Source organism: Notothenia rossii (genome assembly GCF_949606895.1).
Source record: "Notothenia rossii genome assembly, chromosome: 1".
NCBI lineage: Eukaryota > Metazoa > Chordata > Actinopteri > Perciformes > Nototheniidae > Notothenia > Notothenia rossii.
Window position 1 is genome coordinate 74,726,015 of NC_136912.1, and position 13,773 is coordinate 74,739,787.

General features: G+C 41.4%; 1 protein-coding gene across 6 annotated transcripts in view; it reads right to left on the reverse strand.

The window, feature by feature from the left end:
* Positions 1-13,773, reverse strand: part of LOC307028747 (discs large homolog 1-like protein) — a gene marked incomplete at its 5' end in the record, with an annotated part of 107,494 nt that overhangs the window by 22,095 nt on the left and 71,626 nt on the right. For all 6 annotated transcript variants that reach the window (XM_079664018.1, XM_079664016.1, XM_079664017.1 and 3 more), the window contains 2 exons: positions 11,261-11,363; positions 12,307-12,463. In XM_079664018.1, the coding sequence (XP_079520144.1) occupies positions 11,261-11,363; positions 12,307-12,463 (260 nt within the window). The remainder of the gene's footprint in view (positions 1-11,260; positions 11,364-12,306; positions 12,464-13,773) is intronic.

The window sequence follows — 13,773 nt, forward strand, 5'->3', positions numbered from 1 at the left end:
TTGTAAGAGTACTTCAGTGGACTTGTCTAAAACACAAATAAAGGATGTGACAACGTTAACATAATGAAAAGCACCCAAAGAACAAAAGCCAGGTGCATGTAACACTTAGGTCATGACATGCAGAAACAGCAGTCAACACCAGACATTGGCAGAGACAAAAACAGATTTTAGTCTAAACCATTCCCTCCTTCCTTACGTTGTTTCCTCAACTGGTCAAATGTTTCGTTTCATAAGAGTAACATACGTGTAAAAAATAAACATTGTTTAACATTGACAAAGTGTTTATTAAAAGTGAGTTTATTTGTGGGGAAAACTAAACTAAAGTCATCTTGCATTCTGTTGGGATAAACAGACTGTACTAGACTACAAACTGGGTGGAGGAGTTCTGGTTAGTAAGCTAATATTCGCTCATTTGCTGAGGTAAATAACCTAGTAGAAACCCACAAAGCTGAAATCTAAACAAACTGTAACACTTCAACCTCAACATGTTTTTTTTTCAAACCATTGCAAACTCAAATTGACGTTTTATACAAATACCACAATAAATCTCCAAACAACCCTTTCAGTTTTGATTGCGATTAAGAACTGTATTTCCATCTCACATGAATGACAAGTAGTAAATTGTGAGAGCAACCAGTTGGTCAATCAATGCAAAGTGCAATGATTTGCAAACACACTCAGCAAAGCAGCCATGAGCTTTAGTATTCAACTGCTACATGTTGCAAAAACCCTTTAGTTTCTGACCCATTTAGTTTCTAGTGGTAATAAAAATTTCCCAGGGCCTCTTTAATTATAAATGTACATTATTTATGGAAATGCACAAAGTGAGAAAACAAAAAGGTAATCACGTGTTCTTTAATGTGCACAGTGGATTTTTAGGAGGTTTATTTTCATACAAAAAAGATATAGTTCTAACCAGGAAGTAAATCAGAGTGGTTGAAAAAACAGCAGATAAGTGTGTAATAAATTGTTACTGACTGTCCTCTAGTTTCCTTAACACCACACAGCTTCCCAGGAAAAACACTGAACTATCACACAGATCACATCGCCACTGGCAAAAAGCCTGCAAAAGCCCTTCTGAAGGAGGTCTCTGTGTGTCTCTGTGTGTGTGTGTGTGTGTGTGTGTGTGTGTGTGTGTGTGTGTGTGTGTGTGTGTGTGTGTGTGCCATTACTGTGGACTACAGAATCTAATTAACCCTGAGTAATTCAATCATACTCGAGGTACACACGGTCATGCACTGACACACCCACACGCACACGCACACACATCTTGAACCTGCAGTATCTCCTGTCTTTTCTTTCCGATTTCTGTTCTAATTTCCCTGTTTACCTCTTTGGTTATAAGCTCATCTTGTCAACACTGTCAAAAAGCTGCCTACAACATCCAGATCTCAGCTCTGATTTCCCCCAAAGCGCTCATTAATCTGACACATTGATGCTCAAAGACCCAAACAGCTAAACTGTACTAAAACGGCTCCAAGCTACACACATCTAAAACCACAGAAACACTCATTGTTATGCTTTCTTCAATCCATGGATGTTCTGGAAAAACAAGAGATTCACATGTATGTGTTCCATTTTTAACTTACTCACGGTTATATGCAGTAAGCCTGAACATAACTAGAATGCACCCTTTAATATTTCTCTTTTACTAAGCATTTCATGTATTACTTTATCTGTAAATATATCCAATTGCTGATCTCAGTCTGGCATTTTCAATTTCAGCTCTAATCCATTACAAATGGGTGGATTGACACTTCTGTTTGTCTCTCTGTGGACATACCACACAGTGATCTAACACATCACACAAGATGCATTTTCAACCTCATCGGCATCTAAGTGTCTCTGTCAACACACATCGCCTCAATGCAGCATTATGGGATTAAGAGGAAGGGAGAGAGAGAGAGAGAGAGGAAGGGAGGGAGGGAGACACGGGACCGAAGGAAGAGAAAGAGAGGAAACAGATTAAGACTGTGACTGAGTTTAGGTGTATTGCAGCAAAATCACATGTGATAGTGGAACAAAGAATAAAGCAAAAGTTCATCAATGAGAGGCAGCAACACAGCTACGGAGATTAGTTGCTCCTCTGTCTGATCCATAGAACAAAGACCATATTATAGTCTAAGATTTCACTGAGTCCTCATAAAAAGGACAAAGCCGGTGCTGCAGCTAGGATCCTCTTAAGAGCAAAGCAAAGTGTGCGAGGGATGAGAAGTCACAGCAGCTTTGATCCTCCTTTTTAGTCTTTAAAACCAAATCCAGAAACTGTTGATACTCCAATGTTTCCACATCACTGATCCTTTCTCACACTATTAGTCATTCAACCAAAGGCAACGTGTTAATCCAGCATAGCTTGCTATCACATCCTCTTTTTCAGTCCTATATTAAAGTAAGATTGAACAAAACTCTCCCTACACTAAAATGTTGTCAATAAGGTTGTTTGCTAGAAAACAACTTCAGGTCTGTCTCTCCCAACTCTCGCTCAGCTGTACTCACATGCTGCTGGCAGACAGTCTCTACAGCGTCTGATGCCGCTACAGTGGCTTTCGGGAAAAGTGTCTTTGCGGAAGAGAGTCAGGTTTTGCTGCTAAGAGTCCTGGGATGTGAATGAGAAGGAATTTAAAAAAAGAAAAAACCCAGAGAGAGAGAGAGCAGATGTGTGAGTGTGTGTTTGAAAGAGAGATGATGAGAAAGATCTAACGTCTGCTCCACATTAGATCAAGCATGTGGTAGAAAGAAAAAAGATGTGTGTGAAAAGAAGTGTGTGTAGGCATACAGTAGAGTGTGTGTGTGAAATCAGTCCAGTGTTGCTCAGCTACCACAGAGACAACAGATGCTAAATCTCTCTCTCTCTCTCTCTCTCTCTCTCTCTCTCTGCCACGCTCCTCTCTTTCTCCATCTCTCGTTCGTCGGTGCATTTGCTGGCTCCTCCCCCTCTTTGACAGCAGCTTGCTGTAGGGCGGAGACACACACACACACACACACACACCCACCCACACACTCACCCACAGACACACACACTGTTTCCTCAGGTCACTCATGCAGGAAGCTGAGTCGATGCCAGGCTCTCCTGCCCTACTTTGGCCCAGGCAATTGGTCTGCATGCCACACACACACACACACACACACACACACACACACACACACACACACACACACACACACACACACACACACACACACACACACACACACACACACACACACACACACACACACACACACACACACACACACACACACACACACACACACACACACACAAGATTAAGCTTGACCAAGCATTTTGAAACATTGATTTTTAGGATCCTAATTTGAAAGCCCAACTCATATTCCCTAAAAGGATTTCCATTCTATATTTAAACAGCCAAAAAGTCTTTATGCTCTGCATGATTTATGTCTGTCTGTCTCCATCTGTTTCATCCTCTCTTCATCTCTGCACTGTCTCTTCTTTTCCTCTGTCTGATATCTGGCTTTCCCTTCAAGATATTCACTTCATAGAAACACAACAACACTTTATCAAGCCAAGGTCAGTGGGGGTATGCTATAGGTAGTTCATCACACAATCACACACTTATATCTCTGACAATTCTTCATGACATGAAACTCCCGAAGAGGGATACACAGCGAACTCACTACACATCAAGTTTCACGTGATCAGCATCTAACCGTCTCTGGCAACACCTCAACGCAGGGTTATCAGATTAAGGAGCTAGAGGGAGACACAGAGACAGGGAGAGAGTGGGAGAAAACAAGACATAATGGAGAGGGAGACAGATAAGGGAGGAGAGAGGAGGAGGAGGGGTGATGACAGAGACTAATGACACTGGGGATCATGTTCCCTCTTTCCTTCATTTATCTCTCCTTTATCCTACCCTCTATCTCCCTCTCTCCTAGCTTCTCTTTTTCCCCATCTGCTCTCCACTTTCACCTCTCCTCTTTCTCATCTCCTCTTTCTCCTCTCCTCTCCTATACTATCCTCTCCTCTCTTCTCCTCTTTCTCATCTCATCTCTTCTCATCTTTCTCATCTCCCCTTTCACCTCTCCTCCCCTCTTTCTCATCTCCTCTCCTCTTTCTCATCTCCTCTCTTCTCCTCTTTCTCATCTCCTCTCTTCTCCTCTTTCTCATCTCCTCTCCTCTCATCTCCTCTCTCATCTCCCCTCCTCTTTCTCCTTTCCTCTCCTCTCGTCTCCACTTTCACCTCTCATCTTTCACCTCTCATCTCCTCTCCTCTTTCTCATCTCCTCTCCTCTTTCACCTCTCCTCTCCTCTTTTTCCTCTCCTCTCCCACCTCTCCGGTCCTCTTTCTCATCTCCTCTCCTCTCTTCTTCTCTTTCTCATCTCCTCTCCTCTTTCTCATCTCCTCTCTTCTTTCTCATCTCCTCTCCTCTTTCTCCTCTTTCTCATCTCCTCTCCTCTTTCTCATCTCCTCTCCTGTCCTCTTTCTCATCTCCTCTCCTCTTTTTCCTCTCCTCTACTCTCCTCTTTCTCATCTCATCTCCTCTCCTCTCCTCTCCTCTCCTCTCCTCTCCTCTCCTCTCCTCTCCTCTCCCTAGAGGAGCATTGTTCCTCCATGCAGCAGCTGGCCGAGACCTTGTCTGCATGTTGCAGCTTCGTTGCTATCCAACAGGAATCCACTGGAGACTGGTAGCTCTCCTCTTTAGGGTCGTGTGCATTGCAGCACTATTTCCCAGCTCACCCTTTTTAGTATTGAATCAGAGCCTTATATGTAAAAACATCAACTCTTTTTGCATACAGGAAAGAGCATGGCCTTTTTGTTGATTTCAGTATAACTTTAACATTTGAACCTTTCACTTCTTATGTTATATGGATGCACCCTGTGGAGTTGTTGATTATTGGTAGCTCTTTGGAGCAACGATGTAATGAGTGGGCCCTTGTTTCGTTAGAACCGTGCGTATGACACCTGCCGCTGATTTCACGCTATACCACAGACGGACAACTGATGGCGGTGACATACGGAGAATCGTTGTAATTTGGCGAGAAAGGTTGGGAAGAAGAAGAATGTATGTATGTATCTATCCATGGTTGCAAACACTTTAATATATTCAAAGCATTAGTTTTCAGATGTTTAATGAGCAGGGAAACCGTTTCAGTGCGTTACGGATGTAAACAATGCTTTAGGATAACAAACTAAAACTCCATAGGGCATCTTTACATTTGTATTATTTGTGTTATGTTTCCTGTGTGAATCATTTTAATGTTGCTGCTGCAACAATCTAATTCCTCTAAAGGCATAACTTAAGTATCATTATCTCCACCTCTAAGACATAATGTGGGCTATGCTTAGATTGTAATCATTTGGATATAAATATTAATGATGCAAGTCATCAGGATCCTCTTGAGAAACAACCTTCTAGCATTTGTGCAGTTGAATTAATGAAAGTCTTCCCCATGGCAGTTCGTTGTTAAAGTGTGGCCGAATAGATTGATCTAAGAATAGCTGCTGGAGGAGGCGCATCTGTAATTGATACAATACTGTGCAGTAATCTATACTGGTATTGATTACAGGGTTAGATTTCGGAGGAGAAAAAAAAGAAGGAACATTTATATAAAAAAACAAGAACTGTCTTATATTACTGCACTGAAGTTTAAATGTCAAAACTGAGGGATGTGTATCGTCTGAGCAGCTCATACAAGCCTCGGCATGACAGTGACGCGGTGCCACACTGCACATCTCATATCAGTCACCTATGCGTTAACAGTGACGCCTTCAGACCCCAAAATCCCACTGTGTGAGCGGTGAGTCAGACCATTAACACCGACACCAGTAACACTGGGGAGGAGAGGAGGCGCGGACAGGTGGGAGAGAGGAGAAGGGAGAAAAGAAGGGAGGAAGGAAACTGCGCAAAAGAGAGAGAACAGAGGAAGCAGGGAAAGAAAGGAGAGCAGAGAACGGTATGAATTCAGCCGATCACATTCCCACAACATTGGGTCTAAAACCTCAGAGAAAGCTGCTGTTAATCTTCTACTTAACAACTGGTGCACCACACACACACACACACACACACACACACACACACACACACACACACACACACACACACACACACACACACACACACACACACACACACACACACACACACACACACACACACACACACACACACACACACACACACACACACACACACACACACAGTGTAATAAGCAGGCTAACAGAAGTGAAAATAATCCTCTCTGCATCACCTCAGTATTACTGCTGACAGACACCGCCTCTGTGTGTGTGTGTGTGTGTGTGTGTGTGTGTGTGTGTGTGTGTGTGTGTGTGTGTGTGTGTGTGCGTGTATGTGTGTGTGTGTGTGTGTGTGTGTGTGTGTGTGTGTGTGTACGGTATCTGTGTGACAGTGTGTGTGATGGTTGTGGTGTGTAATCCTGGTGACTAATACTGCTGTCAACCTCCAGGCCTCACTAGTCCCACTTCAGGAAACGTAAGCTCATAAGGAGATCCTGTTTAAAAGGTAAATTCTGAGACATTTGGGACTTTTTAAAGACACACCCAGAGATGTTTCTGATCAGCTGCAGTGGATACCTGAAAAGGGAATTGAAGTGGTGCACTTGAGATACAAGGGAAACTGAGAGGGATTCATTTAGGACTTTTTGGGAAGAAATTATATAATAATAACTTATATTTAACACGTCATTTTGTTACAGAACTCTCTCTCTGGCTGTATGCTATCGAACACAAGTATGTTGCAGCTTCTCTAGCTCTGATATAACTAGGGGCTTATGGTGGCTTAGTTAGCAATCTTTACACAGATATTGCTGTTTAACTAACATTTCATTATCTTATTGGGGCTGAAGACAACAAATGGAATACATCTGGTGAAAGTGGATAGATATAAGTGTGTTGTTTTTGCTGTTGGAATAATTATAAATGTTCTTTATTGTCTTCCTCTCTAAATAACTTCATGAACCATGTTTGAACATGTGGTTTGAATAATTGATGATATACATTAAATGTATGTTATTTTAATTTGAGGGTAAAGTTACTAACACCTTGTTCTCCACATTACAGGTTTAGAGTGTGTGAAGCATAATATTTTATGTCGTCATTTTTCTTGAATACTTTTCAATGAGGTGGCTTTAATGTTAGGAAAGCTTTTCATAAACAGGGTGACACTGACAGTGACAATGATTTTCTCCACGCTCACCCCCTAAATACTGCTCACATCATCATCTTCATTCATTCGCCGAGTGCACAGTACTGAGAAGAGCAAGATGTGTTAAATGTGTTGCTCTTAATAGTGATAGGGGTCAACTATTAAGTAACGGAGATATCTCAGAAAAAAAAGTATATTCTTCACAAATGCCTGATGATTAATTAGCTAGAACATTCAATCTGTGTGCTCATATATTGTTACTAATTCCCCCACAATGCAACGTTTATTCTGTCCCTACAGATGGAGATTTTGGGAGAGAATCAGTGAAGCAGCGAGGGTGCATGGGATTTTTTGGAGAAACACATTTAGAAGCCACAGGTCTGGCATACAACATTGGAAGTAAGCGATGCTAATGCAGCATGAAGACTTCTCACAGACCAACACTCTCCATCTGCTGTAGCTCAAATAAACACAGATCTATATACGCTGCCTCAGCTTAAATCAATCGTATCTTTGCCCAAGTTCGCGCGCACACACGCACACGCGCGCACACACACACACACACACACACACACACACACACACACACACACACACACACACACACACACACACACACACACACACACACACACACACACACACACACACACACACACACACACACACACACACACACACACACACACACACACACACACACACACACAGAGCTGTGAGGTGTTTGGGTACACCGGGCACCATATTTAATATAGATAACAGGAGGAGACCAGCACACACACGCCGAGAGAGACACTGTTCCTCTCCTGGTGGAGGTCATTATGAGTTCCTCTCTCTTTGGCAGGAAGTGTCTGTGAGAAACAGAGGGAGCACTGCTGGTAACCGCACGATATCGCCGCGGGGACGGGACAAACATGGACCTCAGATGGACACACATAAACACACCCCCACACACACACACCCATAGTGCTGACTAAAGCCCAGCATGGGCAGCAGGTTTGATGGAGAGTAATTCAAAAGTCATTTACGAGAGTCACGACACACACACACACACACACACACACACACACACACACACACACACACACACACACACACACACACACACACACACACACACACACACACACACACACACACACACACACACACACACACACACACACACACACACACACACACACACACACACACACACACACACATACACACACACACACACACACACACACACACACACACACACACACACACACACACACACACACACACACACACACACATACTCTTGCATACTCTTAGGATTACCTTTTTTAAAGGCCAGCATTCAATCGAAATCCTAAAATTACCTAATTTCTTGAAAGGTAAGCCAAAAACCTTCTTCCTTAAAGCCGGGCTAACAGCAAAGACACCAGCTGGACCACCTCTGATGCCCACTGTGTGTTGTTACTGTAAGATTCCCAATATAACACCAAGCTATGCCAGAAAGACAGAGCTGGACCAAGCCATATCAACAGACCATCCGACCACTATTAATCTTTGAAACCATTTTTGTTTTTAAATATTCTTGGCTGTGTCTTTGCATCAGAGTCAGAATCACTTGTTCCTGCTGTCAATCAAAGCTAACTAGCGGCCGACCTTAGAGAAATCTAAACACTTTTCTAACGGAAATTCAATATCATTTCCCTTTTTTCATAAACTGTTTATCTGCTCTGTAAAATAAAAATGTCCTGTGCTTTCTTATGAGAAAAATAGGAAAGCAAAAGCAAGGAATTTATATATATTCCGATTTAGAGCTATAGCTGTCATCAATCAAACACAGATGTCCCTGTCAGCCAGCTGAGACAGCTGAACAAATACATCTGATATTTCCCCAAAGTAATATTTCCTATTTCAAAATCAACAACATATTTATTGAACGTGTTGAGTGGGAACATGTATGCCTGATGTGACTTAAGTTGCACGTGAACCTTTAAAGGGTTCTGGTCTTTAGGACATTTTAAGATCCAAGGGCACTGCCCATGGTGCTGATCCGAGTTAACTCTAGAGCAGACACCAACACTAACTCAAAGGAAATACACTGATGTTCTTCCTCTGTCTTTAAAATATCATTACAGAGAGTGTCCAAGTCAGTTTACAGATGTGTATCCATGTTGTCCTCCTCGTACTAAATTAAATTGCAACTTTTAAGGGTTTAACCTTTTCGTAGTCACGAGTGACAAAGGTACAGATTCATAGGGCAAAGCACCGAAGTCACAATGAATGTGAAATGAACGTAATGCAGTTTTCTTACTATAGATATTATGATATAAATAAAATAAAGTGCAAATCGTTGATATATCTATTCAGATTAGCAAATAGATTTCTTGAACAGGTTCTAACTATTTAATGGAGCATTTTATAGTATTTTAATGATCGATAGTTTTATCTAGTTTAAAGCAGTATGATTAATTAAATACAGAACATAAACTGCATTGAGGATCTTTTTTTCTTTCTCTATTAAAATAATTAGATTCACACATGATGCTTGTATGACCTTTTGGATTTTGTTGAGCATACATTGCTTTTTCAGCAGGATATATGGATCACTTCTGTATGCTACTGTATGCAGATTCCATCACATGTGCATACAGTAGCTGGTGGGAGCTTAATTATATTCTGACAGGGCCTTCCACATCCTAATGAATTTTGCCCCCCACCTTCATAAGTTAAACAACCTGCATCCACATTTGGACTGGGGAGATTTTCCTTACTATACATTAATGTTGACCCAAGTTGGTCTGCATCCTCCCTGTGTGATATTCTGGCCTAAACTCCTCCTCGCATGTTTTCACTACAAATGTTCTAGCTCTACCTACTTGCACTAAATACAACGTTTTTCCTGGTGATGCTTTCATCAAGGTACATTTTGCTGCCTCCTCTATTTTTAAAACTAGTGACTTAATGTACATATAATATATTGACAGCTGTTTTTTCATATACTGCAATTAATGACCTTTAAGAAAATACAAAAGATGAATCCAAACTGTTTTGTTGAGTGGCAAACATCTAGTTTTTAGAACATGTCATTATCTCACATTAAAGTACTTCACATTAGATTCATTTCATGAGTTAAATAGATATTTCCTCAGCCTTTTTAAAGGACCTGTGTCTTATACTCTGCAGCTCTTACCAATAACAACACCTCCCTGAAACACCTCTGACTCAATGAAACATGGCTGATGGCACAAAGGGACCAGGGGACCTGGTGCCATGTATCTGTGTGTGTATGCGTTTGTCTATGTGTTATTATCACAGCATCCCATTTGCAGATCGGCAGTTATAACCTGGTATCCTAGGTTACGGCCTTCTTAATCACTCCCAGAAGACACACATCCAGGATAGTGCCCACTCTGTCTCTCGGTTTGTGTGTGTGTGTGTGTGTGTGTGTGTGTGTGTGTGTGTGTGTGTGTGTGTGTGTGTGTGTGTGTGTGTGTGTGTGTGTGTGTGTGTGTGTGTGTGGACTGGTGGGTATGTTGCACAAAAAGGTGAATTTCTTAAACTTCAGGATACAAAAGTAGGGAAAAAAGCATTTATATTGGTTTTTATTCATCAGCTATATATATGATTAAGTAAATAAATACATACAACCTTGTTTAATGATATGTATACAGACTTTAAATCTAAAATGGCATCTATGTTGTTCGATCTTCACCATAAGCAAAATGTGCATAAGCACACCTAACAGTGATATTTCAGGCGCCCAGATTACACCTGTTGGAGTCAGTTTCTGTTTTGTGCAAACAGTCAAAAGAGTATTGCCAGCTAGTGGCGACCTCTGGAAGCTGTAGTCAATTATGGGAATGCAATTGCTATTTCGCTTCAGCCCATCAGGAGAGACAGAAGTGAGCGTTTTGGAACTGAAGATCCAGACGAGACACATCTCCCAACCGTTTGATTTACACCTCGGGATCATTTAAGTTTGCTAATCATTTTCTTCTGTCTATTTGATTAGATTACTATTTTAAAGTAACTCAAAGGAAATGTGTATTTCTACGAGTTATCTTAAGCGTTTGGACAGCACGAACAGACAACTGTGCATCACTTCAGGAAAGAGATCACATGTGATTGAAGCCAATGTATTTTGTGTACTCACCCTCAGGTCTGTACTGCGCTACTATGGTAACGTTCTGTCCTGCGTTCTTCAGAGCTGCTGCTGCCTGCTCATGTGTTGCACTGGACAGGTCCACACCATTAACCTACACACACACACACACACACACACACACACACACACACACACACACACACACACACACACACACACACACACACACACACACACACACACACACACACACACACACACACACACACACACACACACACACACACACACACACACACACACACACACACACACACACACACACACACACACACACACACACACACACACACACACAATATTAGGGCCTTGGATCAATAGTAATTCATGTACACTCAGCAGAGCACACCATTAAGAACACTGTACAGCTTGATGCATCAATAACTCACATGAATGTGTAATGCGTGTGTACATTGTGAAAACATGTTTATTGCATTTAATCATTCCATGTCAATGATTTCATTATACGAAGTCATTCTGCAGGGATTATCACTGCCTCGACAATATGAAAACTGATACCTGTTAAAATCCCATTTAAAGAAAGTTAAAGCCGTATTTCATTTAAGCGGAACAAAAAATACAAAAAAGCGGTAACACACATCCCCCAGCAGCCATTAGTAGACACTCACAATGTGTAGAAAACATTAAATATTGCTGGAATTGTCCTTAGATAGAAGAAACAATGAATGCATGGTAAATGTTAAATGTTAAAAGGAGTGCATTTATATAGAGCCTTTCTCCCTGACCAAGCACTTAAAGATGTCCATAACACACACAGTCATACACCAATGGTGCCAAAGTTGCCATTAAATTCAAAATATTCAGCTTCAGCAAAAGTTACTTTGAGTTATGACTTCACATTAATACAAAAGAAAATGGAGGATCCAGAGGAAGATAACTTCACAGGATGACTCCAATGGTAACACTTTATGACCTACACAGTAATAATGCTAGGATTGGATTTATATATAATGGTTACAATGCTTGTGTTGTATATCTGTGTGTACTGTTGGTAATACGTGTTACCGACATACCGACAGGATGCGGTCTCCCTTTCGTAGCTCCCCACAGAGATCCGCTGGACCCCCGGCGAGGATGAAGGAGATGAAGATTCCCTCTCCATCCTCCCCTCCAACAATGTTAAAACCGAGACCTGTGGTCCCACGCTGTAGCACCACCCGCCTGGGTTCCCTGGGAGAAACACAAAATAGAGACACACACTTTGTTAGGGTAAGAGATGACGGTGTCCAACATGTGGGAACAAATGCGTTTAAATGTACACTTTTATAATCTGTTTTTTAAGCATGTTAATGTATAAAGACCTCAGTTAATGGTTAAGAAGCAATTACTGCCTTTTGCTGCTAAGCTGACTTTTAGTTGTAAATGTTTGACAACATCCTAAGAACCAGTGAAAAGGAGAGGTGGATGATGACATGTTTAGGAAATAAATCTAATAAAATCTAATATTGCATACTACATAACTACAAAGGAAAACGTATTGAAACTGTAACACATAGTTGCTTTAGTGTATGCTAATCATTTCTAAATGTATAATATCTGGGATACTAGCCATTGTTTAATGCTACATGGTACACCTCAGTGAAAGTAGAGGGCATTTCAAATTGACATAATTCCCCAATATGTCCAGCAGATGTCAGTAGCGCACTGTCTCTGTTTTGTTGCACCAGCACGATATTAACCATGTCTTAAACAGCCACACTTCTGGTTTCATAATGCCTATGTATTGTTTGATTTCATGTCATCCTTACTTTTCACAAACAATCATCATGCAGAAGCTATTCAAAAAAGTGTAAAGTGTTTTGTTAGCAAGTTATCGGGGTATTAATAACTAATCCATACACTGTGCACCCAATTTGGGTTTGATCCCCCTTTAGCCTCTCTAGACCGGACATTAACACATTTAAAACTTGCCAAAGAAATGGTCATAAAACTCGGCTTCAACCATCAATTACAGTCATAATTACAGTCAATGATGGGCAACTCAGTTTTAATGCAACAGTTAACTCTGGCCTAATGATACCTTCCATTAAAATGAGTCCTACATATCTCAATAGGTTCCATGCAGTGTGGTGCAGGATACAGATATTACATTTGGGAAAAGGATAGCACTGGTAATCTGTTCCGACAGACCCCCCGAGCTAAGGTGTTGGCATCAGTATATGAGAGAGAGAGTTTCTGTGCACCCCTTGTTCTTCAGCACACATTAACAAACAATCCCACATTGCACCTGAAGTCTCCGGGTTACAGAAACTGCAGATGTCCTTGAATTGAGCACAAGCGGTGGTCACTAATTAAGACCAATAATCTTCTCTCTGCATGACAAACTAATCAGAGAGTGAAGAGGAATGATGAGAGAGAGCGCTACAAAATAGAGGGGCAGACGTCAAAATGACCATTCTGCAGTCGGTCTGAGGCTTATCAGATTTATTATAATCAAAGCGCAGTGATTGGCTCAGAGGGCTCTGACAAAACGAGTCGTA